Below are 27,271 nucleotides of genomic sequence, written 5' to 3'. Positions count from 1 at the left end.
GCAACTTTTACTGGTGGAACCCGTAGACAAACGTGTGCCACGAGCGCCACCTACTGGGCAGGATAAGAAAATCAGAATCCAGAGATTTCACAGAAAAATCTTTCAACCTGTGGGGTCCAACACCCAGGGAAATCTGACTAAATGCCCAGACGCCAGCAGAAGATAACGGATCACGCTCAGAAAATTGAAAATATGGCCCAGTCAAAGGAACAAACCAATAGTTCAAATGAGATACAGGAGCTGAAACAACTAATGCTGAATATACGAACAGAAATGGAAAACCTCTTCAAAAACGAAATCGATAAATTGAGGGAGGACATGAAGAAGACATGGGCTGAACATAAAGAAGAAATAGAAAAACTGAAAAAACAAATCACAGAGCTTATGGAAGTGAAGGATAAAGTAGAAAAGATGGAAAAAACAATGGATACCTACAATGACAGATTTAAAGAGACAGAAGATAGAATTAGTGATTTGGAGGATGGAACATCTGAATTCCAAAAAGAAACAGAAACTATAGGGAAAAGAATGGAAAAATTTGAACAGGGTATCAGGGAACTCAAGGACAATATGAACCGCACAAATATACGTGTTGTGGGTGTCCCAGAAGGAGAAGAGAAGGGAAAAGGAGGAGAAAAACTAATGGAAGAAATTATCACTGAAAACTTCCCAACTTTTATGAAAGACCTAAAATTACAGATCCAAGAAGTACAGCGCACCGCAAAGAGAATAGACCCAAATAGGCGTTCTCCAAGACACTTACTAGTTAGAATGTCAGAGGTCAAAGAGAAAGAGAGGCTCTTGAAAGCAGCAAGAGAAAAACAATCCATCACATACAAGGGAAACCCAAGAAGACTGTGTGTAGATTTCTCAGTAGAAACCACGGAGGCAAGAAGACAGTGGGATGATATATTTAAATTATTAAAAGAGAAAAACTGCCAAACAAGAATTCTATATCCAGCAAAATTGTCCTTCAAAAATGAGGGAGAAATTAAAACAATTTCAGACAAAAAGTCACTGAGAGAATTTGTGAGCAAGAGACCAGCTCTGCAAGAAATACTAAAAGGAACACTAGAGTCAGATATGAAAAGACAGAAGAGAGAGGTATGGAGAAGAGTGTAGAAAGAAGGAAAGTCAGATATGATATATATAATACAAAAGGCAAAATGGTAGAGGAAAATATTATCCAAACAGTAATAACACTAAATGTTAATGGACTGAATTCCCCAATCAAAAGACATAGACTGGCAGAATGGATTAAAAAACAGGATCCTTCTATATGCTGTCTACAGGAAACACATCTTAGACCCAAAGATAAATATAGGTTGAAAGTGAAAGGTTGGGAAAAGATATTTCATGCAAACAACAACCAGAAAAGAGCAGGAGTGGCTATACTAATATCCAACAAATTAGACTTCAAATGTAAAACAGTTAAAAGAGACAAAGAAGGACGCTATATACTAATAAAAGGAACAATTAAACAAGAAGACATAACAATCATAAATATTTATGCTCCGAACCAGAATGCCCCAAAATACGTGAGGAATACACTGCAAACACTGAAAAAGGAAATAGACACATATACCATAATAGTTGGAGACTTCAATTCACCACTCTCATCAATGGACAGAACATCTAGACAGAGGATCAATAAAGAAATAGAGAATCTGAATATTACTATAAATGAGCTAGACTTAACAGATTTATAGGACATTACATCCCACAACAGCAGAATACACCTTTTTTTCAAGTGCTCATGGATCATTCTCAAAGATAGACCATATGCTGGGTCAGAAAGCAAGTCTTAAAAAATTTAAAAAGATTGAAATCATACACAACACTTTCTTGGATCATAAAGGAATGAAGTTGGAAATCAATAATAGGCGGAGTACCAGAAAATTCACAAATATGTGGAGGCTCAACAACACACTCTTAAACAATAAGTGGGTCAAAGAAGAAATTGCAAGAGAAATTAGTAAATACCTAGAGGTGAATGAAAATGAAAACACAACATATCAAAACTTATGGGACGCAGCAAAGGCAGTGCTAAGAGGGAAATTTATTGCCCTAAATGCCTATATCAGAAAAGAAGAAAAGGCAAAAATGCACGAATTAACTGTCCACTTGGAAGAACTGGAGAAAAAACAGCAAAATAATCCCAAAGCAAGCAAAAGGAAAGAAATAACAAAGATTAGAGCAGAAATAAATGAAATTGAAAACATGAAAACAATAGAGAAAATCAATAAGACCAGAAGTTGGTTCTATGAGAAAATCAATAAAATTGATGGGCCCTTAGCAAGACTGACAAAAAGAAGAAGAGAGGATGCAAATAAATAAGATCAGAAATGGAAGAGGAGACATAACTACTGACCTCACAGAAATAAAGGAGGTAATAACAGGATACTATGAACAACTTTACGCTAATAAATACAACAATTTAGAGGAAATGGACGGGTTCCTGGAAAGACATGAACAACCAACTTTGACTCAAGAAGAAATAGATGACCTCAACAAACCAATCACAAGTAAAGAAATTGAATTAGTCATTCAAAAGCTTCCTAAAAAGAAAAGTCCAGGACCAGACGGCTTCACATGTGAATTCTATCAAACATTCCAGAAAGAATTAGTACCAACTCTCCTCAAACTCTTCAAAAAAATCAAAGTGGAGGGAAAACTACCTAATTCATTCTATGAAGCCAACATCACCCTCATACCAAAACCAGGCAAAGATATTACAAAAAAAGAAAACTACAGGCCAATCTCTCTAATGAATATAGATACAAAAATCCTCAATAAAATTCTAGCAAATCGTATCCAACAACACATTAAAAGAATTATACATCATGACCAAGTAGGATTCATCCCAGGTATGCAAGGATGGTTCAACATAAGAAAATCAATTAATGTAATACACCATATCAACAAATCAAAGCAGAAAAATCACATGATCATCTCAATTGATGCAGAGAAGGCATTTGACAAGATTCAACATTCTTTTCTGTTGAAAACACTTCAAAGGATAGGAATACAAGGGAACTTCCTTAAAATGATAGAGGGAATATATGAAAAACCCACAGCTAATATCATCCTCAATGGGGAAAAATTGAAAACTTTCCCCCTAAGATCAGGAAGAAGACAAGGATGTCCACTATCACCACTATTATTCAACATTGTGTTGGAGGTTCTAGCCAGAGCAATTAGACAAGAAAAAGAAATACAAGGCATCAAAATTGGAAAGGAAGAAGTAAAACTATCACTGTTTGCAGACGATATGATACTATACGTCGAAAACCCGGAAAAATCCACACCGAAACTACTAGAGCTAATAAAGGAGTACAGCAAAGTAGCAGGTTACAAGATCAACATTCAAAAAATCTGTAGCATTTGTACACACTAATAATGAACAAGCTGAGGGGGAAATCAAGAAACGAATCCCATTTCCAATTGCAACTAAAAGAATAAAATACCTAGGAATAAATTTAACTAAAGAGACAAAAAACCTATATAAAGAAAACTACAAAAAACTGCTAAAAGAAATCACAGAAGACCTAAATAGATGGAAGGGCATACCGTGTTCATGGATTGGAAGACTAAATATAGTTAAGATGTCAATCCTACCTAAATTGATTTACAGATTCAATGCAATACCAATCAAAATCCCAACAACTTATTTTTCAGAAATAGAAAAACCAATAAGCAAATTTATCTGGAAGGGCAGGGTGCCCCGAATTGCAAACAACATTTTGAGGAAAAAAAACGAAGCTGGAGGTCTCGCGCTGCCAAACTTTAAGGCATATTATGAAGCCACAGTGGTCAAAACAGCATGGTATTGGCATAAAGATAGATATATCGACCAATGGAATCGAATAGAGTGCTCAGATATAGACCCTCTCATCTACGGACATTTGATCTTTGATAAGGCAGTCAAGCCAACTCACCTGGGACAGAACAGTCTCTTCAATAAATGGTGCCTAGAGAACTGGATATCCATATGTAAAAGAATGAAAGAAGACCCATATCTCACACCCTATACAGAAGTTAATTCAAAATGGATCAAAGATCTAAACATTAGGTCTAAGACCATAAAACAATTAGAGGAAAATGTAGGGAGATATCTTACGAAACTTACAATTGGAGGCGGTTTTATGGACCTCAAACCTAAAGCAAGAGCACTGAAGAAGGAAATAAATAAATGGGAGCTCCTCAAAATTAAACACTTTTGTGCATCAAAGAACTTCATCAAGAAAGTAGAAAGACAGCCTACACAATGGGAGATAATATTTGGAAATGACATATCAGATAAAGGTCTAGTATCCAGAATTTATAATGAGATTGTTCAACTCAACAACAACAAAAAGACAGCCAACCCAATTACAAAATGGGAAAAAGGCTTGAACAGACACCTACCAGAAGCAGAAATACAAATGGCCAAAAGGCACATGAAGAGATGCTCAATGTCCCTGGCCATTAGAGAAATCCAAATCAAAACCACAATGAGATATCATCTCACACCCACCAGAATGGCCATTATCAACAAAACAGAAAATGACAAGTGCTGGAGAGGATGCGGAGAAAGAGGCACACTTATCCACTGTTGGTGGGAATGTCAAATGGTGCAACCACTGTGGAAGGCAGTTTGGCGGTTCCTCAAAAAGCTGAATATAGTGGGCGGGCCGCGGTGGCTCAGCGGGCAAGAGTGCTTGCCTGCCATGCCGGACGACCCCGGTTCGATTCCCGGCCCCAGCCCATGTAAAAAACAAACAAACAAACAAAATATAATAAAACAAGAAAATGTTTAAAGATGTTTCCCTTTCTTCCTCCCTTCCTTCCTTCCATCCTTCCTTCCTTCTCTCTGTCTTTCCTTCCCTTCCTCCCTCTCTCTTAAAAAAAAAAAAAAAAAAAAAAAAAAAAAAAAAAAAAAAGCTGAATATAGAATTGCCATACGACCCAGCAATACCATTGCTGGGTATCTACTCAAAGGACTTAAGGGCAAAGACACAAACGGACATTTGCACACCAATGTTTATAGCAGCGTTATTTACAATTGCAAAGAGATGGAAACAGCCAAAATGTCCATCAACAGACGAGTGTCTAAACAAACTGTGGTATATACATACGATGGAATATTATGCAGCTTTAAGACAGGATAAACTTATGAAGCATGTAATAACATGGATGGACCTAGAGAACATTATGCTGAGTGAGTCTAGCCAAAAACTAAAGGACAAATACTGTATGGTCCCACTGATGTGAACGGAGATTCGAGAATAAACTTGGAATATGTCATTGGTAACAGAGTCCAGCAGGAGGTAGAAACAGGGTAAGATAATGGGTAATTGGACCTGAAGAGATACAGACTATGCAACAGGACTAGATACAAAAACTCAAAGATGGACAGCACAATAATACCTAATTGTAAAGTAATCATGTTAAAACCCTGAATGAAGCTGCATCTGAGCTATAGGTTTTGTTTGTTTGTTTGTTTGTTTTTGTTTGTTTTTTGTTTTTGTTTTTTTAGTTATAAATTTTTTATTTACAACTGTATTCTTCGTGTAGTTTTAAAGCCTTCCAAATTTTAATCTTTAATAATTTGATTTGTGAGAATAACAAAAATTATCTGTAAATGGAATATCAAAACACATTTGACAAAAAAGGAAAACAGGACTTCATCACACTAAAAACATTTATGCAAAAACAAACTTTATCATTCCCGGTGCCTGCCCTTGCAAACAAACAAACAAAGAAACAGACTTTATTTATCAAGAAAGTAAAAAAGCGGTGTCATCAACATGGTGACAGAAGACATCCCGTGAAAAAGACTTGCTAGAGATTTAGCAAATAAAAGAACAAATCCCACTTGCTTAGAACTCTGGTCAATGGCAGAGATGGAGAAAAACTCCACAAACACTTCAAGAAACAAAAAATATCACATAAGTAAATTCTGTACCAGACTGTCAACTGGTTTGCATTCCTCTACCCCTCACTTGGTCCCACGCAGCTTGGGAGTTGCACAGAGGCAGCATGGCCCAGGTGCCTTCTACCATGGGCAGACTGCAGACCAACTCGAGCAGCAAGTCAGAACTCCATGCACATACAGGCATAGGGCCCCAAGTCTACCGAGACCCAGGGAAGAACACAAACTGCAAAGGAGTGCTTCATGGAAAAGGATCCCTGGGAGGTGAGAGGGAAGAACCCATACTAAAATGGAAGGAAAAAAGGGGAGGGGAATATAAAACTGAACTGCTGGGTGGGCCATGGTAGCTCAGCAGGCAGAGTTCTTGCCTGCCATGGCAGAGACCCGGGTTTGATTCCTGGTGCCTGCCCATGCAAAAAAACCTGAACTGCTGTAAAATAGGATGAGCCCCAGAATTTAAAAGTGTAAGGAAAATGGGGCACTGAGTGAGGGAGAGAATTTAAACAAATCACAGGAGTTGGGGGGAAAAGTGCACAAAAATGAATGGAACAGATCAAGATACCTGAAGAAGGAACAGATGAAAAAGAAGTTCTCTCTTGGAAGTGAGAAAAATTTTATCATGTAGCCAAGGCATAATCAGATGAAGAGCTGAAAAAATCTAAACAGTTTCTTAAAACAGGTTATTCTAAAGGGCTAGATTAAGCTAGACCAAGCATCAAAGAGCCTTAATAAAAAGGCAATCAAGAATAAAACCCTAGGCAAGTGGGCCTTCAGATTTAACTCTAGATAACCAGGTGCCTAGACATCAGCCAAAAATTACAAGCCATCCAAAGAAACAGGAAGATACGACTGTCAAGGGAACAAATTAAAACTTCAGAGAAGAGTGAGAAGTTGGAATAAAGATGTTAAAACAAATCTAAAGCAATTCAAGATGCAGGGAAATACGCAAAAGGATGAAGAAACAGTGCTAAATGGTGTGTGACTGTGGTGGAATGGGGAAGTTTAGAATCATGCATATCACCAGAAGGAAAGTTGGAGGTTAAAACGTGGGAATACATAACACAGTGAATCTTGTGGTACACAATGTTTGTGATTAACTGCACAAATATAAAATAGTTCTTTCATGAACTAAAACAAATGTATGACTATTATAAGGAGTTAATAGTAGAGGGGTATATAGGAAAAAATTGCAAACTATGCACTATAATTAACAGTAATATATATATATATATTTTTTTTTGACATGGGCAGGACCAGGAAACGAACCCAGATCTCCAGCATGGCAGGCAAGAACTCCGCCAGTGAGCCACCATGGCCCGCCCAGAAGGAAATATATATATTTTTATTAACTAACAGAAAAAAAGAAATTAAATGGGTAATTGCAGCTGAAGGGATACAGACTGTGCAACAGGACTAGATACAAAAACTCAAAAATGGACAGCACAATAATACCTAATTGTAAAGTAATCATGTTAAAACACTGAATGAAGCTGCATCTGAGCTATAGGTTTTTTGTTTGTTTGTTTGTTTGTTTGTGTCTTTTTCTTTTACTATTATTATTTTTTTATTTTTTTCTCTATATTAACATTCTTTATCTTTTTCTGTTGTTTTGCTAGTTCTTTTCCTAAATCGATGCAAATGTACTAAGAAATGATGATCATGCATCTATGTGATGATGTTAAGAAATACTGATTGCATATGTAGAATGGAATGATTTCTAAATGTTGTGTTAATTTCTTTAATTAATAAAAAATGCTTATAAAAATATGCAAAAAAAAGATACTATACCAATAAATATACCAAAAAGATATGAAAATAAATAAATAAATAGGGGGAACAAATGTTAAAATAAATTTAGTTTGAAATGCTAGTGATCAATGAAAGGGAGGGGTAAGATACATATACATATGGTATGCATAATTTTGTTTTTCTGTTTTTGTTTTAGTTTTCTGTTGTCTTTTTATTTCTTTTTCTGAATTGATGCAAATGTTCTACAAATTATCATGATGATAAATATGCAACTATGTGATGATATTGTGAATTACTGATTATATATGTAGAATGGAATGATCATATGTTAAGAATGTTTGTGTTTCTTTCTTGTAATATTTTTTAATTTAAAAATTAATAAAAACAATAGTTCATGAAGAAAAAAAAATAGAGGACTGTTTATGTAAATTACCATATATTTATAAAATGAAGGACCTACCCAGCCATTAAAATCAAATCTGCATTTACTAAAACAAAGAGCAAAATGAACACATGGTTAGTAAAAAGCAGGTTGCATGCTGTGTGTATATTATTATTTATGGTAGAGGACAGTGACCTGTTGCCTGTTCCCCAAGACCCACAAATACATCCTGTGCCGAAGACAAGGTGTGTTGGGATAAAACACAAAGCCGTAGTAGATAAGGGAACTGTCAGTACATTCCTTCCCCTGTTGACCCATGTGTAAACAGTCCCTGGAGACGGTCTGGTTCTGGTGGGTGTGTTTTATGGCATCGGGCTCACACCTCGAGGGGGGAGGGAGGGAGTGGGGCTCCTTCTCTATGGCATGCACAAACAAGAGGTGGGTGGGGACTTGTCATGGATTAGGCCCCGTTGCCTCTGGCTGGGGGAACTGACGTCCATGAGTGAAAATGACCTTGCTTTGTCTGTTCTCTATGTGAGTGAAAGTTCGTTCCATCCAGGCTGAGCAAGTCTTGCTTCTGTTTGCAACCCCGACACCTGTACTGGAGTGGGTTGATATCATTTTAGGTGTCTTTCCTTCTGGCCATTGTTATTCAGTTCAAAGCTTTTATATATTTATATGCATGTGTTTGTGTGAAAACAGCTCTGGAAAGATTTGCATCAATGATAAAAGGGGAATATTAATTTAATGAAATGTCTTTCTTTTTTTTCTTTTCTGTTCCCATTTTTAAAAATAACAATCATGTATTATGTAACTTCAAATTAATGTACCTTCCTGAACAGTTAAAATAGATAAAAGTGGGCTATAAGCTTGTTTTTGGAATAAAACATGGAAGTGCAATAGTTTCCCGAGAAAACAACACCCTCTGCTTTAAAAGCATAATTACAACATGATAATATGATTGTGGTAATAATTATTTTATAGCTGGTAAATGTTAGACATAATTTCCACAAATGTCACTACTGATAGGAAGAAGATTTGTATGCATGCCTGCAACGTGTCTCCCTTCCCGAGTCGGGTCATGATCTACAGTATTTTAACCAAGACATGTTTTCCTCACTTGAGGCTGGCAGGTGGTTACCCCACATTTACTGGACACCCCCAGGTATCGGGGGTGAGTTAAAAACAAGTAGAAGCTCAACTCATACCCTGAAGAAGCTTTTAATTTCTTGGGGGACATAAAACACTCCCACTGAATTCAAATCCACCACTAATGAGGGAACGTTTCCCTTGGGGCTTAGAGATGAGCAGTCTCATGTTGTAGAGGATGACATTGCTTGTAATGAAGTGACCACAAAATAATGGGATGAGACAGAATTCCATCATAAGCTTCCTGATTCCCTCCGTAGAATGTTTCCCATCATCTCCCACCACCAGATCCAGTGAATGCCATCAAAGGCAGTAAAAAGTTGTACAATAAATAGCAGAGGGAAGTTGAAGTCAAGACAAAATCAGATCTTGGTATCATGAAGAGCATTTCAAATGCATTTTGGAGGAAGGAAGAGACATGGTGTTCTAGTTTGCAAGCTGCTGGAATGTGATAAACCTGAAATGGAATGGCTTTTAAAAAGGGGAATTATCAACTTGCAAGTTTACAGTTCTAAGGCCATGAAAATGTCCAAATACAGGAAAGGCTATAAGAGTGTCCAAATTAAGGCATCCAGGGAAAGATAACTTGGTTCAAGAAGGCCGATGATGTTCAGGGTTTCTCTCTCAGCTGGAAAGGCACATGGTGATGTCTGCTAGCCTTCTCTTCAGGAACCTTCCATGGCTTCCTCAGGGCTCTGTCTGTTCTGGTGGCTCTGTCAGTTCTGGTGGCTCTCTATCAGTTTAAAGCTTTTTCCAAAATGGCTCCCTCTTAAAGGACTCTAATAAGCAACCCCACCTTGAATAAGTGGAAACACATCTCCATGGAAACCATCTAATTAAAAGTTACCACCCACAATTGGGTGGCTCACAACTCCATGGAAACAATCAGAAAGGTCCCACCCAGCAATATTGAATGAGGATTAAAGGACGAGGCTTTTCTGGGGTACATAACAGCTTCAAATGGCACACATGGGTTGAGAGGAAAGAAAAAAGGAGAGTGATTTTTATCCTCATGGTTAGAGTGGTAAAGAAAACCAGGAGTTTTTTCTCCTCACTCCAAATGTCCACTTGGAGGGGTGGCAGGCAGTGGGAGAAGCAGGTGTGGTTTGAAAGGCTCCCCAAGTGACTCTGATTCCACTCCACTCCCATGGTGATCTTGCAGTTTTGATGTTGTCCTGACATGGTATTCATCTTTCCCCAAATAGAAAGGACCTCTGTGATGACCTTTTCATTTTTGTTCACAAGGACATGGAGAGCAAAACTGGTGAATTGACTTCTCCAAGGACTCTCAGTTGGCCAAGGCAGAGCCAGACCCCTAATCAAAGCCTGTGAATCTCATCCACTGCCTTTCCCACTGTTACATGCATCAATTTGACAAGACTGTTACCCTGTCTTTCTAACAAAAAGAGGTTGGTCTTTAACCTTCAGAAAGCATCTGATTCTCTTGACTAATTGGTCTGTTTATGGGTCTTAAAAGCAATTGCAGTAATTGGATAAGATGCTTACATGCTTTTGCTGCATTTTCTGCCTGAGACACACAATGAGATGAGGATGTGAAACTACATAAATGAGGTTGGCTTTCAATTCCAAGTGCTATGGTATCAAGAAGATGCAGACAAATTGGGACAGGTTCTGAGGAGATCCACTAAAATAATGAAAAGAGGAACAATTGAAGTGCCTGATCAGGTAAAGCTTCATTAAGCAGCCAGTTGGCTGCAGGAAAGTGGGCTTTGGGACTTCTGTGAATATTTTCAAGCTATGAAGAGGGGAGGTAATTACTTCAGCATTTTGGAGGGTCTAAGAAAATGCGCTGTGTGCAGATAAAAAGAAAGAAAACTACTTCATGCCAACACTAAATGCATGTCACAGTATTTCCTTAACTTGTGACCTTGGCTTGCAGATATTCTTTCATTCATTTTGGCTGACTACCAGGATAACCAACTGGGCTGATTTTCCTCGGACCGAGGAGTTTCTTAGGATGCAGGACTTTTTGTGCCCAAACAAGGACAGACTGGGATAAACTGGGACATCTCGCCACCCTATTGACTGCACTGGTTATCTCATTGCATATGAGGTCAACATCTTGGCCTAACCTGTCTGACATGGGGAAGTGGGGTATTAGGGCAGGTTCCCACAAGTCCTATGTGTGTGATGGATCTAAATATCCTTGGAGAAATGGTAAAGGGATTCACAGTGGACACTCAGAACACACAGATGAACAATTCTGTTTAAATGGGGAAGGCAAAGCCTGCCTATTTCGTCTAAGTTCAAGGGGCAACCAAGTGTCTCAGGAACACAGGCAACATGGCTTAAGAAAGGCCAGAAGTGTGTATAATGTGTTCTAGGGCTTTCATTCAGGAAGTGATGAACAGATTTAATGGAATATCAGGTGGTGTCCCTCAAGTGACCTCTAATATGGACTCTGGCTAATTAGATCCAAGATTTTCTACAGAGTCAACCATAAATCAGTAAGAGTGAAGCTATCTTTTGGAAGTCTGAAAAGCGAAAACCACCGACGGAGGACAGCATCGACACTGACACCCTGTGGGAGCTGGGGAAGAAGTGTTTGGATCCTGGAACTGATAGCAGGAGGGTAACTGGTCAATTTTCAATAGCAAAACCTATAGCCATCAAACCACGTCATCAGGTAACGGTGAAAAGAATAAAAACAGGGTGAAAGAAACATTAACTGAGAAAGAACCTGGGATCCTCAAGAAAGGGAGGTCATTTGGTGAAAACTTGAAAGCACAGAAATAAGACTTTGTGAGCCTTCCCCTATTTTTATCCAAGTTTTCAGAGTCTAAATGTCCTTGTTCACCCAGAACAGAGAGATTGGAGGTCCTGGTGCCCTGGGGTTGGATAGTCCATTAGAAGGATTAGCCAAAGGCAAGAATCAGGGTCAAGCCACATTGCTGAAATGTGAAGACAGAAAGAAGGGATAGAATTTTAGTTCAAGGCAATCTAGTCATTGGCACCAAAGCTGGGTTGTGGGTCAATTTAGGAAATGGCTATTCAGTGTGGTATTAATATCACATATGGTGAATCTGTCAGTATTCTTAGTTGTATGCAATGTAAAATGACTGGTTAACTTAAGCAGAAAGGGAATTTGTTAAAAGGATAAAGGTTAGCTCACAGAAGCAACTGGAGGGCTGAAGAGTTAAAAGATCGGGAAAAAAAAGCCTAATATTATATTCCAGAGAGAGAAGTGTGGATGCCACAGACTACCAACAGATGTCCCGGCTGCCATTGCTGACCCAGAACTCAGTCACTTCCTATCACCACCACTGCCTGTTCTGCTGGAACTGAGGCCTTGGCCTCAATCTTCCCACCACTGCTACATTCCAGACAGAATCCTTTGTGGTTCCAGCTTCATGGCAGCACTTGTTCCTCACTTGAAGTCCAGGTGGATGTTCTTGTTCCAAGGAATCTGGATCAAAGGAGGCTGGGCAAGGGAATGTCTGGCATTTTCAGAATCTATCATGGGTGTTTGACTTTGTCCTTTGGAGACTCATAATAGGTAATCAGAGGCTGGGGAGTCAGAAAGAATAACAATTCTCCTATATACAGTGCTCTTTTGCTGATCTAGCATCAACATACACTCTTATTCCTATACTTACACTTCCCATCTACTATAAGGCCACCACTATTCATACCATTGAAAATAAGCTCTCCCCTCCTAACTAAAGTCAACTCAAAGTCTCAGTGGTCCTAGATACAGCTTGGAATTCACGGTCCCTGGGTCGTGACATTTCTCATCTATGCCATCACGATTCCCCACATTGATCTTCTATAACCTGTGGGGAAACTTGTAAAGGTAACCACCAGCACACACATTATACAAAATAGCATAAGAAAGGAGAAGAAAAGAGAGTAAAATAAGTTAATATAAACAAATACATTTTAGTTAGTAAGAAAACAGCTCATTTCTATATCTGGACATGAGGATAAAGTCAGTAGATCTATTTTCCCTCTTCACTACAATGTTTCCTTCAAAATCTGTCTACCTCAGCTGGTCAAGGTTCTGTACCTGATGGGAAGACTCAGCACTTCATTCTCAAGAATACCGAAATCCTGGCGGTCATGCCTGAACATAGTTGCTACAGTCTTTGGTTGACTTTTATCCTTGGCATGGCCCTGGTTTCAAGATCTCATGGGATTTATCCACCTTCAGTTTATCCCCAGTTTTTAGCAGCACCTCTATTTCCTCTTGATATTCAGGAGCATTCACATCCAACCAACACTAGATTTCCCATTTTGACTTCCTTGGTTTACCCAGCTCTTTCTGGGTAAAAAGGTACAATGTAGGATCAGTGAGTCATACATACTGTAGTCCATTGCCTTATTTCTTTTTCAGTCATATGCATTATTTGATAGAAGCAAGATGAAAGGTGAGTAGAGATGCTGTCAAAAAAGTGGCAGGTGCAGAAAGCCAGTTCAAATCCCTAATAAGGTCTGTATCAGTGAGGACAAAAGTTGGATGCCTCATGATAGAGGGGGTTGAATGCAATCAATCTGGAACAATGGGGTGGCTGGTCCATTCAGAGGGTCACACAATTATCAGGGGATAAAGAATAGTTCATGCAACCTGCAAGTTGCGCCTCAGCACTGGAGGTAGCCAGATTAACCTTGATGAAAGCATGTCTATGTCTTTGAGTCCATCAATAAGTTCCATTCCTACCTCCATGACCACTTTGTTCATGATCTCATTAAATAATCGCTGGGGTGGTTGAGAAGGAGGTTGATAGACAGCTACACGACTGATTATCTTGCCTACTACTTTATTCAGCAACTTTCTCCACTGTGGGGTGTGAGTATTTGGTAATATGCACTTGGGGCACCTTCCTAGAAGCCCATCCACATAGCTTCTTCTCCAACCTCCTTGGTTGGTTACTAATTCTCCAATCTTTTCTTCCAAGTTCATGGCCATCCATTTAAACAACCCACAGTTCTAGTATATATGTAGCTCTTCACCTCAAGCCATCTCACCTGCCAGGAAGAGTGGACAACAAAATATCCCACTCGAGGTTCCACTCTCTGGCATTATTTCCTTTCCTACTACCCATTAGGGACAATCAAGAGTGAGGATATAAACCCAGAAGTATACTTCTTATCAACAGTAGCACATTAAACAGGCCCATCTGAAACTGGGCTTGACTTTCTCCTTTCCTGATAAAGCAGTGTAGGGAGCTCCCTATGAGGCCATCAGTGTGAAATGGGGAAAGGACAGCTGCTTGCCTGGCATGGATGAAGTTCGTGGACCTTCTTGTATTTTCACAAACTGCTCAACCATGTGCCTCACTATGCTTATGCCACTTAATGACACAGTTCAGATGCTCATCCTTGACCTGTTAAGGCAGAAAGCCTTAATACTCCATCATGGGCATTTCAGGACAGGTAGTCATTGGGTCTTGCTGCAATCATGGCCATTGATATTGTTCACACTACAAGACTGGATTTTGATCTTGCTGCAACTGTTTCTACTTTCAGAAAGGATTCACCACCAGTCCTGCTTGCCTGGGTCACTTGCTGTCAAAGCAAAGTGCAATATGGTATTAGCAGATCGAAGAAGCCTAAGATCACATGCCCATGCCTAGCTGCATGGGAGGCTGGGAAATTTGGCTTTTTCAGTCCTTTTAGTGAGAGGCAGGGCAGACAAACTTTATAAAATGGGAGTTCCCCAAAGTATAGGAGAATATTCAGATGCTTGATAACCAACATAGCTACTATGCCTGCCCCTTCACTTTGAGATCACATACAGAAAAGTATAAGGATAATATAAAAATGAAATGCAATCCAATAGGTAAGAAAAAAATAATGATTACCATTTTGGTGTGTGTCCTTCCACTAGTCTTTTAATGAGTATTTTGCAGAAACATCTCTTCTGTGGGGTCACGGGCACCATCTGTTTTATTTACCACTGTTTCTACATTAATGAATTCATTCCTAAATGAATGATTGCTTCTTAAATCTTAACCTAATATTTCACTCATTTTCCAGCATCAATACAAATTTTTACGCAATTATTTTTAGTGGCCAGGTGAGGATCACCCAATGAATAAAATGTTTAGTTGCTGAAGAGCTGGGGACTGAGAGAAAGCCTGTTGGACAATGAGATGATTTTTGTGACTCCCTGTCTCTTCTGCAGTCTTTCTAAATCTGTCCCAAAGTGAGAGAACATAGTACTTGCCTTTTGCCATAATTCTTGACCATCCCAGCGACCAGTGTGGTCTGAAGAAAGAAGTTTTTCTGTGAAAGGATCAGAAGTTCCATCAACAAAGTTTTTTGTTTGTTGAACATTGCTCACTAAGTCCTGGTGATGAAGCAGGGTATAAATAGACACACAATGACAAAAACAAGGATGTGTTGCGTCTACTTATTGACAGACATTGTTCTAAGGGTTTCACATATGCTATTTCACTGAGTTTTCACAACAACTCTATGAAGTATACAATGTTATCTCCAAGGTATGGAGAAGTTAAATGTCTTTCCCAAGGTTTCACATTGCTGGTGTTATGCCAGGATGTGCAACAAGGCAGGCTGACTCTCTATTATCATTCTAGATGGATGTCAAATTATTTTATTCAAAAGCATCCTTGACAAAGAGGGATATGAAAAAATAACATTAAAAAGATGATGGATTTTTTCTCTTATAATGGTGGCAGGACATTTATCCTCTGTTGAAAAGAAGAGCAGCCTTTGGCTATTTAGAACATCTTGAAAGACTTTAAAATATGTCCTTGGAAAAAGAGCTTCCTGGCAAGTCAGGAAAATGGAAAGGTAACTTGGGGTTTGCAGGGTGTCTGTTTGCCTTCATCTTTCTCTCCGGTTCTGGAACCCAAAACATGGTACCCGCCAGAACCAGAAATGAGAGAAATATTCTCCAACTCCTTCTTCTGACATTCTTCTCAGTCTTCCCTTGATCTGGTTCTTTATCTTAAGAGTAGAGAGGCAGGGCTCCAAATGAACCTCCACCTATGTCCTGACCAAAACAGGGGAAAGAAGTGCAACAAATAAGGTATCAGTGGCTGAGAGAATTCAGAGTTGAGAGGCTGCTCTGGAGGTCACTCTTATGCAAACTTCAGTTAGACATTGCTACCTACCATAACTTGCCAACCCCCAACCAAAACCATTCCAGCCAATCCTAAAGAACACTTAGAACAACGTAAAAGATTCTACAAAGTTTCTATGCACTAGGGTAAATTTCCAGAAACCTACATCCTCCAGATGGGTCCCTGGGCCAGATATGTCCTGAAATGTAGCGGGGCTAGCCTCTCCAGAACATCAACTAGTTCCATCCCGCTATCCTATATGATCGACAGTCTCTCCCAAAATTAAAAAATTAGAATGGGCATAGCCCAAATACCCCTACAGAATGGGACAAAGATTAAAGGTGATGGTGGCGTTATATAGAGAAGGTGGGGTTTAACAAATGAGTATGATTGCTGAATCATGGTATTGATATTTCCTTTTAGTCCCCAGTATCTTAGAGCAGCTAGAAGTAAAAACCTCAATGGTGGAATTATAACCCATACCAAACTCTGAAATCTGTTTTACAACTAATTGTTGCAATGTGCTTTGAAGTTTATTGCTTTTTTGTATGTATGTTATTTTTCAGAAAAAAGTTTTAAAATTTCCTCTAGCCTCCAGTGTTTTGGAGCAGCTAGAAGCAAAAATTTGAAATAGTGGAATAGTAACCCATAGCAAACTCTGAAATCTTTTCGGTATCTACCTGTTGAGGTGTACTTCGAAAATCACTGCTGTTTCTTCCTTCTCTTTGTGTATATGGTATGTTTAATATATTAAAAAAAAAAAAAAAAACTCCACCTAATTGGGTCCCAAGATTGATGGAGACTCTCCATTTTCTCCAAAACAACTACTCACCAAAGCCCACAGCAAATTAAGTGCTCATTACTAGTTGACTACTCCCTCATACACCATGCATTTATGTTCCCACCTGCTGATTTTCCTTCTGTGCTTACCATGAGTCAGCTGTGTTAGCTCAGAAACCTCTTTATCCTGGTCTATATTTATTATTGTAATAAACTAATTAAGTTAAATATTATGTGAACCACTCTATCCAACAAATCAAGCACCTGCAATGTGCCATACCCTATTCTTCATGCTTGGAATAACCCGGTGAACAAAGAGACAAAGATCCCTTTCTTTCAGCAGTTGACAGTCTATCCAAAAAATATTCTGATCCTCAGATCAGAAACTGATCTCTGCGCTCCTAGGACGCTCAGGGCCCTCACCCCAGCCGAAGTGGGGGCTCAGGCCTTCTTCCTGCTAAGGACTCCTCGAGAGGGCCGCCGGCCTGAAGGCGCTCGGGGTGGTAAGTGCGCCCGGGTGGCCCCCCGCCCCATCGTGCCGCGGCCGAGTAAGAGGTGTCGCGGAACTTCCGCGTCCCCCAGGCCGCGAGCGAGCCAAAGCGGGAGAAAGGTTCACGTGGGTACTTTGCGACGCGCGTTAAAGCCACAGTCTCTCGTAACCCAGCTTCCAATCTGCCCGCCCCTTGTGGGATCCCCGCCCCTTTCTCCAAGCTCCTCCCCCGAATCCCCGCCCCTTCCGCCTGCTCCCGAAGCACCGCCTCTTCCGGTAGCCCTGACTCTTCCTGCTCACGTGTGGGCTTCAGGTACGCATGTGTTCCCCTCAGGTGTCTTCGGTTGTCTGAATTTCCTTCGCGGTACTAGCACAGGGTCTCCTTGGCCATGGGGGTTCCTAAGAGGAAGGCCCCGGGCGGCCAGGACGGCAAGGCTCTCCCAGCGAACGCAGCCAAGCGGGCCCGCGCGGACGAGCTCACCGGAGTGCGGTTCAAGACTCAGCTGAAGGAGCCGCAGAGCGCCGGGCTAGGTGAGTGCGGGGCCGCGGGCCTGGGGCGGGGAGTACGGGCTCCCGAGGTGTCCTCCCGGCCTCGGTTCGGGTGGGGCCTCTTAGTGTTAGACACCTTCTGGGCCGCCGACTGTCAGAGCCACGCCTCCGATTTTGCAGGCAGAAAACTGCGGTCCCTGGTGTTAGGTGTCCTGGGTCCAGGATAGCATCTTCTAGGCTATCCACTGCCTTCTCTGTTCTGGGCTGACAGCGGTAGCACAGCTGCATGGTTGTGAGTTTTAAGCCAGTTCATCATTCCCTTGCCTAGGTTGCCTCTCTCAGCAGGCTCCGCTGTTTATTTCCGTTGGCCGGAAAGTAAATCGAGTGTACACCTCCTTCACACAACAAACGTTTATGGGGTGTCTGCTGTGAGTCACTTTGGGCTGTTCAGTTCGGTGGTTTGCTACTGCTGGGACCGTCAGTGATATTCTCAATAGCTCAGCTCCTCCAAAACCATTCACACTGACGTGATGACATGGGACAAACAACCAGAAGCCGTCTTGATGCATTGTTAGTTGACCAAGACCGGTGACCGATATGGAGCATTCCATAACTTCACTTTTTTGAGAAATGGGATCACCCTTTGGAAAGTACACTGGTTATGAGGAAAAAATAGTTGAACGTGTTGGTGGGTGGAAACGTTGGTGGTGTGACAGTATTTCTCCCTGGGTAAAGAAGTTATTAAATTAATGGCCAGAATTTCCTCAATTTCTAATTTTCCTCCCACAAACAGTTTTATGCTTTTTATATTGAGATATAATTCACATATTATACAATTCACCCATCTAAAGTGCAAATTCATAGTGTTTTTGTATATAAAGAGATCTGTGCAGCCATCATGGTCAACTTTTTTAACGTTTTCATCACCTCAAAAAGAAACCCGTGCCCTTTAGCTATCACTCCCTTGTCTCCCCATTCCCTATTCTCTAGCCCTCAGCAGCCACTAACCAGTTCATCTCTATAGATTTCCTGATAGGAGGGTCAAAGAAGGTGATCCTAAGAAGTAGCTTTTCAGCAGGCTGTAGGGTAGGGAAGAAACAGGGATAGAGGCCTTTCTGGCAGAAGGAAGAAAATGTTTAGTTCTTTGAAATTTATTGCATATGTGTTTTATAGTTTTGCACACAGAACCATGATATTTAGGTGATTTGAACAGATTTTGGAAAGAAACCTGCATTGACAAGTGATGGATATAGGTGAAGTAGTCAAAAAATGTGGCAAAGTTCAAGTCAGTACATGAAAAATTGTATGAGACTGTGCTGGATTTGTGTTAACTCTGGTTTCTGTCTTGAATTCTCTCTATCCTCTCTTGAAAACACTCTGATAACTTCCTGTGGCAGAATCACCTCACTGGGCGATCAGGGAAGTGGAGTTGATGGATGCCAGTGGGTTCAGAGGTAGGGTCTCTGATTATACTTCCCCTGGAAGCAGGGGGGAAAAAGAACTGTGGAGTTAGATTGGTAAAGACTCAGAGGGTGCTCAGGAATGGATTGTTGTTAGCTTGAGGTCAGGGAGACCCCCTTGATCAAAAAGGTTCTGCTCTACCCCCCTTCCACCCACTCACCCAACTTCTTATTCACGCATGCATTGAGCTCCATCCATACAGTGTGTCTTCACACCTCAGGGTTTGTGCATATTCTTGACCCAGAATACTGGTCCTCTTCACTGGGTAACTCTTTATCACTGTCTGCTTCATTACTTTCTTAGAGAAGACTTCCCTGATCCTCTGATCTAAATCATGCTCATGCTCCTTGATTATATTCCCTTGTTACACCCTTTCTTTTTTTGGCATGGGCAGGCACCGGGAATCAAACCTGGGTCTCCGTTGTTACACCGTTTTTGCTTCATGGCACTTAATACAGTTTTTGATTATTTAAGTGATTCGGGGAGGTGCTCAAGAAATATTCATGGAGTGAACTTAGGTCTCTGCCATTTGATTGTAAACTTTGTGTGCCTAGGGGACATTTCCAGTTTTTTCCCCCATCTATCCCAGGCACCAGGCATATTGTCTGGTGCACATGGTAGGGAGCTCAGTAAAGAACAGACACCCAGAGAGACAGAAAATGTGGTAGGCGAGCTGTTCCTCCTTTCAGCATCCTGGATGCTGGAAGTTTTATGTCAGATTGGCAAATGAGTCCATAAAGAAAAAAAAGCAAAAAACCATGAGCTCTGCTCTCCTTATGAAAGCATCTCTTGGTCTCACTTAACTCCTGAGTGTTCTTGAGTGACAGGGTTGCACATTAAGTGACCAGATTGGGCTCATGGAACCACAGTCCCCTCTGACATAACACCCATTGCACATTCCTGTTTAATTTCTGCCTTTCCAGCCGGATTATGCTACAGTCCTGCTGGGATGGGGTCTAGGCCCAGTTCCTCAAGCAGGGTCTGTGCATGAAATTCACCCAGTAAATGCTTAATGAACAGGTGTGGTTGCTGTGGCAAAAATGCTGACCCACGTCAGCTAACATCTCAGGCACCATGCTGACACTATATGCATTATCTCACTTAGTGTAACAGTCATTTCTGTCCAGTGCTTAGGAATTTTCCAGCTTTTGATGGGAGGCAACGTGGACTCCAGAGCCAGTCTGCCTGGATTTGAGTCCTGGCTCTGCCCTTGCTAACTCTGTACCTTTGGACAGGTAGTGGACCTCACCTGCAGTGCCATGTCCTGACCTGGGCCTTGGTTTTCTCATCTGTAAAATGGGAGGATAATATATCGAGAGAGAGCCTGGCACAGAGAGTTGCAGTGAGAATAAAATGATGTGCTGTAGATCAAGCTCTTGATAATGTTTCCTTACCATCTTGTATCATAATTTTTCTTATTAGCCCTATTTTATACATGAGATAACTGAAACTCAGAGGGATGCAGGGAAATAATTGAGGCAACCCAAATCCTGACTTATGATGTACCAGCTTTCTTGGATTTCTATGTGCCTTCATCATTTCCAAATGTGTTCAGCACTTCCACAGCAGCATCTCGGCTTTGGGTGGGCTAGGACGCGGTCCCTGCCCAGGTAAAGCAGTGTGTAGTCATTGCTGCTGCAGGGGTTTCTGAAGAGTTTTTTTAGGGATTGGAGGCCAGCCTTGTTAACCAGAAAATAACTTTACTTTCAGCCTTGGAAGCATTTGTCTCTGCTGCCAAGAAGCTGCCACGAGAAGGCATGTATGATGTCGTAGAAGGATATATAAAGATCTCAGTCGAGTGTGCAGAAATTTTCCAGTTCCTGAGTGGAGAGAAGCTACCCGAAAGTGAAGTAGGTTGTTCCTTGTCTGATGAAGAGGGAAGAAAAAGTCAATATCATACTGTGTTAGCATGGTATAAATTTCCAAGACATTTCCGGATCTCTACAGAGGATAATGTTTTGGCCCTGTACCATTGGAATATGTTCATTTTTGTATTCATGACCTTTGAAAGCATTTTAGTGAAAACCAGTAGCTTTTTATTAACATCTGGTGAATAACAGCAGAAGGAAGGATTATAGATTCTTAATATATAGTCAACCTGGTATGCTTTTTTTTTAAAATAATATTTTTATTGTACACAACAAACAAACATACAAATATTCTTGACGTACAAACGTTCTATACATGGTGTACAACTAGTGGCTTACAGTATCGTCACATGGTTATGTATTCATCACTGATAATTTTTTTTAACATTTTCATATATCCAGCAAAAGAAAGAAAAAAGAAAAAACTCATACATGCCATACCCCTTACTCCTCCCTCTCATTGACCACTAGTATTTCAACCTATTTAATTTATTTTAACCTTTGTTCCCCATTATTTGTTAATTTTTTATCCGTATTTACTCATCTGTCCATACCATAGATAAAAGGAGCATCAGACACAAGGTTTTCACAATCATGCAGTCACATTGCAAAAGCTATATCATTATACAATCATCTTCAAGAAACATGGCTACTGGAACACAACTCTGCAGTTTCAGATGCTTCCCTCTAGCTTCTGTAATACACCATAAACTAAAAAGGGAGTATCTGTATAATGCATAAGAATAACCTCCAGGATAACTTCTCAACTCTGTTTGAAATCTCTCAGCCACTGACACTTTATGTTGTCTTATTTCTCTCTTCCCCGTTTTGATTGAGAAGGTTTTCTCAGTCCCTTGATGCCGAGTTCCAGCTCATCCCTGGGATTTCTGTACCCATTTCCAGGGCTATTGGTACCCCTGGGAGCCATGTCCCATGTGAAGGGGGGAGAACTGTGAGTTCACTTGCTATGTCAGCTTAGAGAGAGGCCACATCTGAGCCACAAATGAGGTTCTCTGAGGATGATTCTTAGGTCTAATTTTAGAGAGAGGCTACATCTGAGCTACAAATGAGGTTCTCCGGGGATGATTCTTAGGCTTAATTTTAAGTAGGCTTAGCCTATACTTTGCAGGAATAAGTTTCATAGAGGCAAAACCCCAAGATCAAGACTTGGCCTCTTGATTTGATTGTCTCCACTGCTTACAAGAATATCACAGCCTGGTATGTTTTAATAAGTGGAAGCTTTGTGTCAGAGACTCTCTTATTTTGAAAAATAACATACAAAAAAAGAATAAAATAAAAAAATAAAAAATTTTGAAAAAAATTTCAAAGCAACAATTAATTATAGAACAGATTTCAGATTTTAATATGGGTTACAGTTCTACAATCTTAGGCTTTTCCTTTTGGCTGCTCTAAGACACTAGAGACTAAAAGAAATATCAATATAATGATTCAGCTGTCATAGTCACTTGTTAAATCCTATCTACTCTGTTATAACTCCTCCTTCTCCTTTGATCATCCTCCCAATCTTTAGGCATATTTGTAACTTTTTCAGGTTGCAAAGGGCTGTCGATAATACAGGATAGGGAGCTGAAACTAGTTAATGTTCTGAAGAGGCTTGCCCCCTCTGGGTTTTAGGACTTATCTGGCCTAGGAACCCATCTGTAGGTTACAGGTTTCTGGAAAGTCATTATAGTGCATGGAACCTTTTGTAGAATCTCAGGTAGAGCACTAGGTGTTCTTTAGGATTGGCAGGAATGGTTTTGGTTGAGACTTGGTAAACCTCGGTAAATAGCAATATCTAGCTGAAGCTTGTATAAGAGTAGCTGCCAGAATAGACTCTTAAGTCTGTTTGAACTGTCTCAGATTTGTAAGAGCAAGCCTCAGGATTAAGGGATTGGCCTATTGACTTAAGAGTACCTGATGTTTGAGACAGATATGAGGGATTTCCCCAGTGGTAAAGTTTAATAGTTCCATATTTTCCCTCCCATCTCTTGTAGACACTGTTAACATATCAAGCATTGGAGGCCATTTTATTGCGGACAGCAAGTGACCTCTCACATTTCCATGTGGTAGGAACCAACATCTTGAAAAAGCTCCTGAATAACCACATGAAGCTCATCTGTGAGTCCCTGTATGCTTCAGGCTACAAGTAAGCCACTTCCCTTTATGTTACTGGACCAGTATCTGGGTTCGGCCTCTCTTCCTGTCCCCGTGAATTCATTTGACTTTCACTGTCTCTTACAGGAGACCTGGACTATGTCTGGAGACCTCTCCGATCATGTCTCTGGCTTCCTTCCTCTGTTGACCACCCTTTGCTGTCCCTGCCTCCTCTCAAAGTACTTGTCCCTCGATCCCTCTGCCCCTGCCCTGACACTTTCCTTGTGTTCTAGAACACTCTAGACATGCCCTTCCTTTGGCCAGACGGTTTCTGTCAATAGTCACACGTGCGCTCCACACTGCTGTCAGGGCTTTGCTGTGTATTATCTCAGGAAGCCTTTGACATCCTATGGTCAGCAGCACCGCTACTGTCACTCCCTGACCATTAGGTTGCTTTATTTCTGCAGTATTCTATTTGTATGACCATATGTTAGACATAATGTTCTCTATTTGCTAACTGCATGTTTAGGATGTGAGGTGCACAAGGGCAGGCCCTGGACTATCTTGTAAACTGCCACCTTCCCTGTGCATTGTATGTAATAGACACTCAGTAAACACTTTGTCTTCTGTTTCCCAACAAAGGCAGAAATTGAGATTTGATTCTCTCAGTTACATGATGACTTACTTGGAGAGAAATTCCCTATCTTTTCATTCCTGATGTTTTCTATTCTTGATCTTCCTTGGTCTCCAATTTTAGGTTTTGGAAGTTTCTGTTATGCTTTTTTTTGAATAGTATGTCTCTGTGTTTCCTCCTTTCCTGTTTCTGGTTTGGGGCTTGAGACCACACAGGCAGGCATGCAGTTGACCATGTGGTGGGTGAGTCCCTTGACATGGCTGTACCTTGACATGGCTGATGTCCTCGTTGTCTCTGTACAGGATGGCTCGAGCCTGCCTGAACCTGATGGCCGCCCTGGTGGCTCAGGGTCCCGAGGCTGCTAGGGATGTCTGCAGCCATTTTGATTTGAACAAAAAGCCCTTGTACGCCCTGGCGATCAAGAGGGATTCAAAGGTAGGAACCCCAAGCAAGTGTCTTGTGCCTCCTGCATGCATTCCTTCCCTGGGAGGGCCATTGGGCTGTGATTGTTCCCCTCTCTCTGGCTGCAGTCGCCATGTTGACGTGCAGGGAGTGCGTGGTATCTTTGCAGAGAAGGGTGTGCTCTGGTTGCTGCTGGGTGGCTCTGGGAGGCTGCCCTCTCTCCTGGTGGCCATGGAGGGGGGGCATGGGGGCCCAACCGTGGCAGAGCCTAAACCATGGGTACAACTTCCAGCTGCTCCTGTTGGGCTCAACGTTGTTCCCTGTCCGGCCTGCAAGGACAACTTAGCTCGTAAGCACACTTCTCTACCGAATAAACAGATAATCTCCATGTGACTCATGGGACCCTTGAAGAGTGTCCCATCCCTCCTGTTAGTATCCTGTCCACTTTGGTGAAAGCCTTTGGAAGTCAAAGCCCATGACATTAGCAAAGAAGGCATCAGTGATTCTTTAATGTGGCACCTGTACCTCCCATTTATTGCTCTGGCTGTGGGTGGGGGATGGGTTGTGCCAAAGAAAGATCGAAGTGTGAGTGATTAGCTTTCAAGAGAGCTGTTATTTATAAAAAAATTCCTTGTTAGTTCTAGAAATTTCATTTGGGTTTAGAAAGGTTCCTGAGGAGAAAGCACAAGTTTGAGGGTTCATGAGCTTGAGAGAGGGCATCCTCCCAACTCATATCGAAGTGCCTCTCTCCAATTGCCAGAGCAGCTCTCACAGCCCCTCTTCTGAGCATGAAGACCAGACCATCAGGTATCAGCACCTACCTCCTGAGGTAGAAAACTGCATAGTAATTTGCTTTGGTATCCATATGTTACTCTGTTCTCCAGATATTCTTGGGAATTGCCAGTCTCTCCACACTGCCAAGTAGTAGAGTAAGGTGTCAGTAATAGCTCCCGTAAACTTATCTCTGAGGTTGGCCCTGTATCGGGAGTTTTACTGAAATTACAAATGAGGTGTTCTCTTAGGAGAAGTATTTCCAGGTCATAGCATCTCACAGAAACTGTGTATTAACACGTCAACCAATTCCATTCGAGGAGTAATGGCTCCTGACATTTAAATCCATTTGTAATAAAAAGGATTTGTGTGCTGTTTGCTCATTAGAACAAATATTCTGGTTCTCTGGCGTTACTGAAAGCCTGGCCATCCTTATCCATCAGTTTCCCTTACCCCGCCAGCCCATCTCTCTCAATCTCAACCCTCCTAGCCATTGAAGCAAAAGTATACTTAACTACCCAGACCACCCACCAACAGCAGATAATATGGGAAAGCTCCACAGGGTTTCCTTTCCTCATTTCCCTTTCTGAGCCCCTGCTGTCAGCCTGTGCAAAAAGCTGCTTCATCTCAGAGTCTCAAGGCAAAATTATTTCTCCTCTCTCTGATCTGTGAAATAGGAGTTAGTGTCAAGACAGGAATATTATTACTTTCTTTTGTGCAATCTTTTATATCAAGCATCCTATCAGTGTTATAGAAAATGGCTTCTAGACAGTTTTTTTTTTTATATGGAAAATATCTGGAACATTTAAAAATACCTACTTAAAAGGCCCTTTCTATTATAGATATACAGAGATTTTTATAGTGAAATATGATTCATGTTTGGGATCTGCTATAATAGCCAGCTGCAAGAACAAAATTGCAGTTCCATTTTCTTAGCTAACAACATTAATATTATCTCAATGTCACCAAATACTCAGTTGGTTCTGGGCTTTTCCTGACTGCCTCAAAATGTCTTTACCCCTGTGTGGTTCAAGTCAGGGTCTGAATAGGGTCCCCACATTGTGTTTAGTTTGTAAATTTCTTTAGTCTCTTAGAATCTTTACATTTTTTGCTGCTCAGCCTCCCTGACCTTTTTTCCATGCCATTTAGTTGTTGAAGATATTGGTAGTTTTTGTTCATTCATTTTGTTTTTTTGAGTGTGTTTTAACATCTGGGAGGGAATTAGTAAGGACCCATGAAGAGAGAGAATATGGGCATATTCATCCAGCCAAACAAAGCATTGTTAAAATCCTCTGCCAGAGAGAAGTTTTAACAAATTTGTTTTGTTCTATTTTAGACAGTGTTTTCAGAACAAGCCATAAAAGAGATCAGGACATTTTCTTCCTGGGATAATAACCCTGTGAGCTACAGAGTAGGAATGAGGAGCTGCCGCATAGAGAGGTCCACTTTTGGCTTGGCCCTCAGGGCTGTCTTTCAGTGGGGTGGTGTGTGCTGGAGGTGGGGTGGAGGCCCAGGTGGCACAGGGGTTGTGGTTAGATAGATGGGCAGAAGTCATGGCAGCAACATTGCCTGTAGTGGCTGCCATATCTTGGGGATCTCATCTAGTTCTTCTATGATATCAGGAATCTAGAAGTTTGAAGTTGTCTGGAAAGTACAGAATGGGTACCGGGAAGTCATAATGAAATTCCTTTCCATTTAGAATGTCACTGCTGGAGGGACTCTAGGCTGGATCTTGTCTCACTTTACTGTGTCCTGTGGGAACATAGAGATATGGCATGTAAGATAACTAGGGCCAGCTTTGCAGGGTGTTGATTTCCAGTCCTCCTATTTCAGGGAACCAAAAAATCCTCATGGAACCTTTCGACAAGCATGGAAACGTATGATACCATTTACTTTTGCCAGGCAAAGTTTTAGCACTTCACCAGCATTATTTAGAAACATGTGACTCATGTAGACTAGAATAAGAAATGGCTGTTCTTCAGTTAGGTGATGATGTGTCTATTTGAACAATGAGGCATCTGGATAGCTTGGGAACT

The 27,271-nt window shown here is 41.0% G+C and overlaps 2 protein-coding genes across 7 annotated transcripts in view; one reads left to right on the top strand and one right to left on the bottom strand.

Annotated features, from left to right (window-relative positions):
* EPCIP (exosomal polycystin 1 interacting protein) overlaps nt 1-17,595 on the bottom strand; it is a 28,282-nt gene extending 10,687 nt beyond the window's left edge. Inside the window, 2 exon segments of the mRNA XM_077118844.1 lie at nt 10,701-10,839; nt 17,304-17,595. The gene's annotated coding sequence lies outside the window, so the exon portion shown is untranslated.
* Nucleotides 17,596-17,777: 182 nt separating this feature from the next.
* The window catches only part of URB1 (URB1 ribosome biogenesis factor), a 100,298-nt gene continuing 90,804 nt past the window's right edge, over nt 17,778-27,271 (top strand). For all 6 annotated transcript variants that reach the window (XM_077118833.1, XM_077118834.1, XM_077118837.1 and 3 more), the window contains exons 1-4: nt 17,778-18,044; nt 21,174-21,313; nt 23,329-23,480; nt 24,365-24,497. In XM_077118833.1, coding sequence (XP_076974948.1) covers nt 17,903-18,044; nt 21,174-21,313; nt 23,329-23,480; nt 24,365-24,497 — 567 coding nt within the window. In that variant the 5' untranslated portion in view covers nt 17,778-17,902. The remainder of the gene's footprint in view (nt 18,045-21,173; nt 21,314-23,328; nt 23,481-24,364; nt 24,498-27,271) is intronic.

This window comes from Tamandua tetradactyla, chromosome 10 (genome assembly GCF_023851605.1).
Source record: "Tamandua tetradactyla isolate mTamTet1 chromosome 10, mTamTet1.pri, whole genome shotgun sequence".
Lineage (NCBI taxonomy): Eukaryota > Metazoa > Chordata > Mammalia > Pilosa > Myrmecophagidae > Tamandua > Tamandua tetradactyla.
This window is presented reverse-complemented; position numbering and strand designations above follow the sequence as displayed.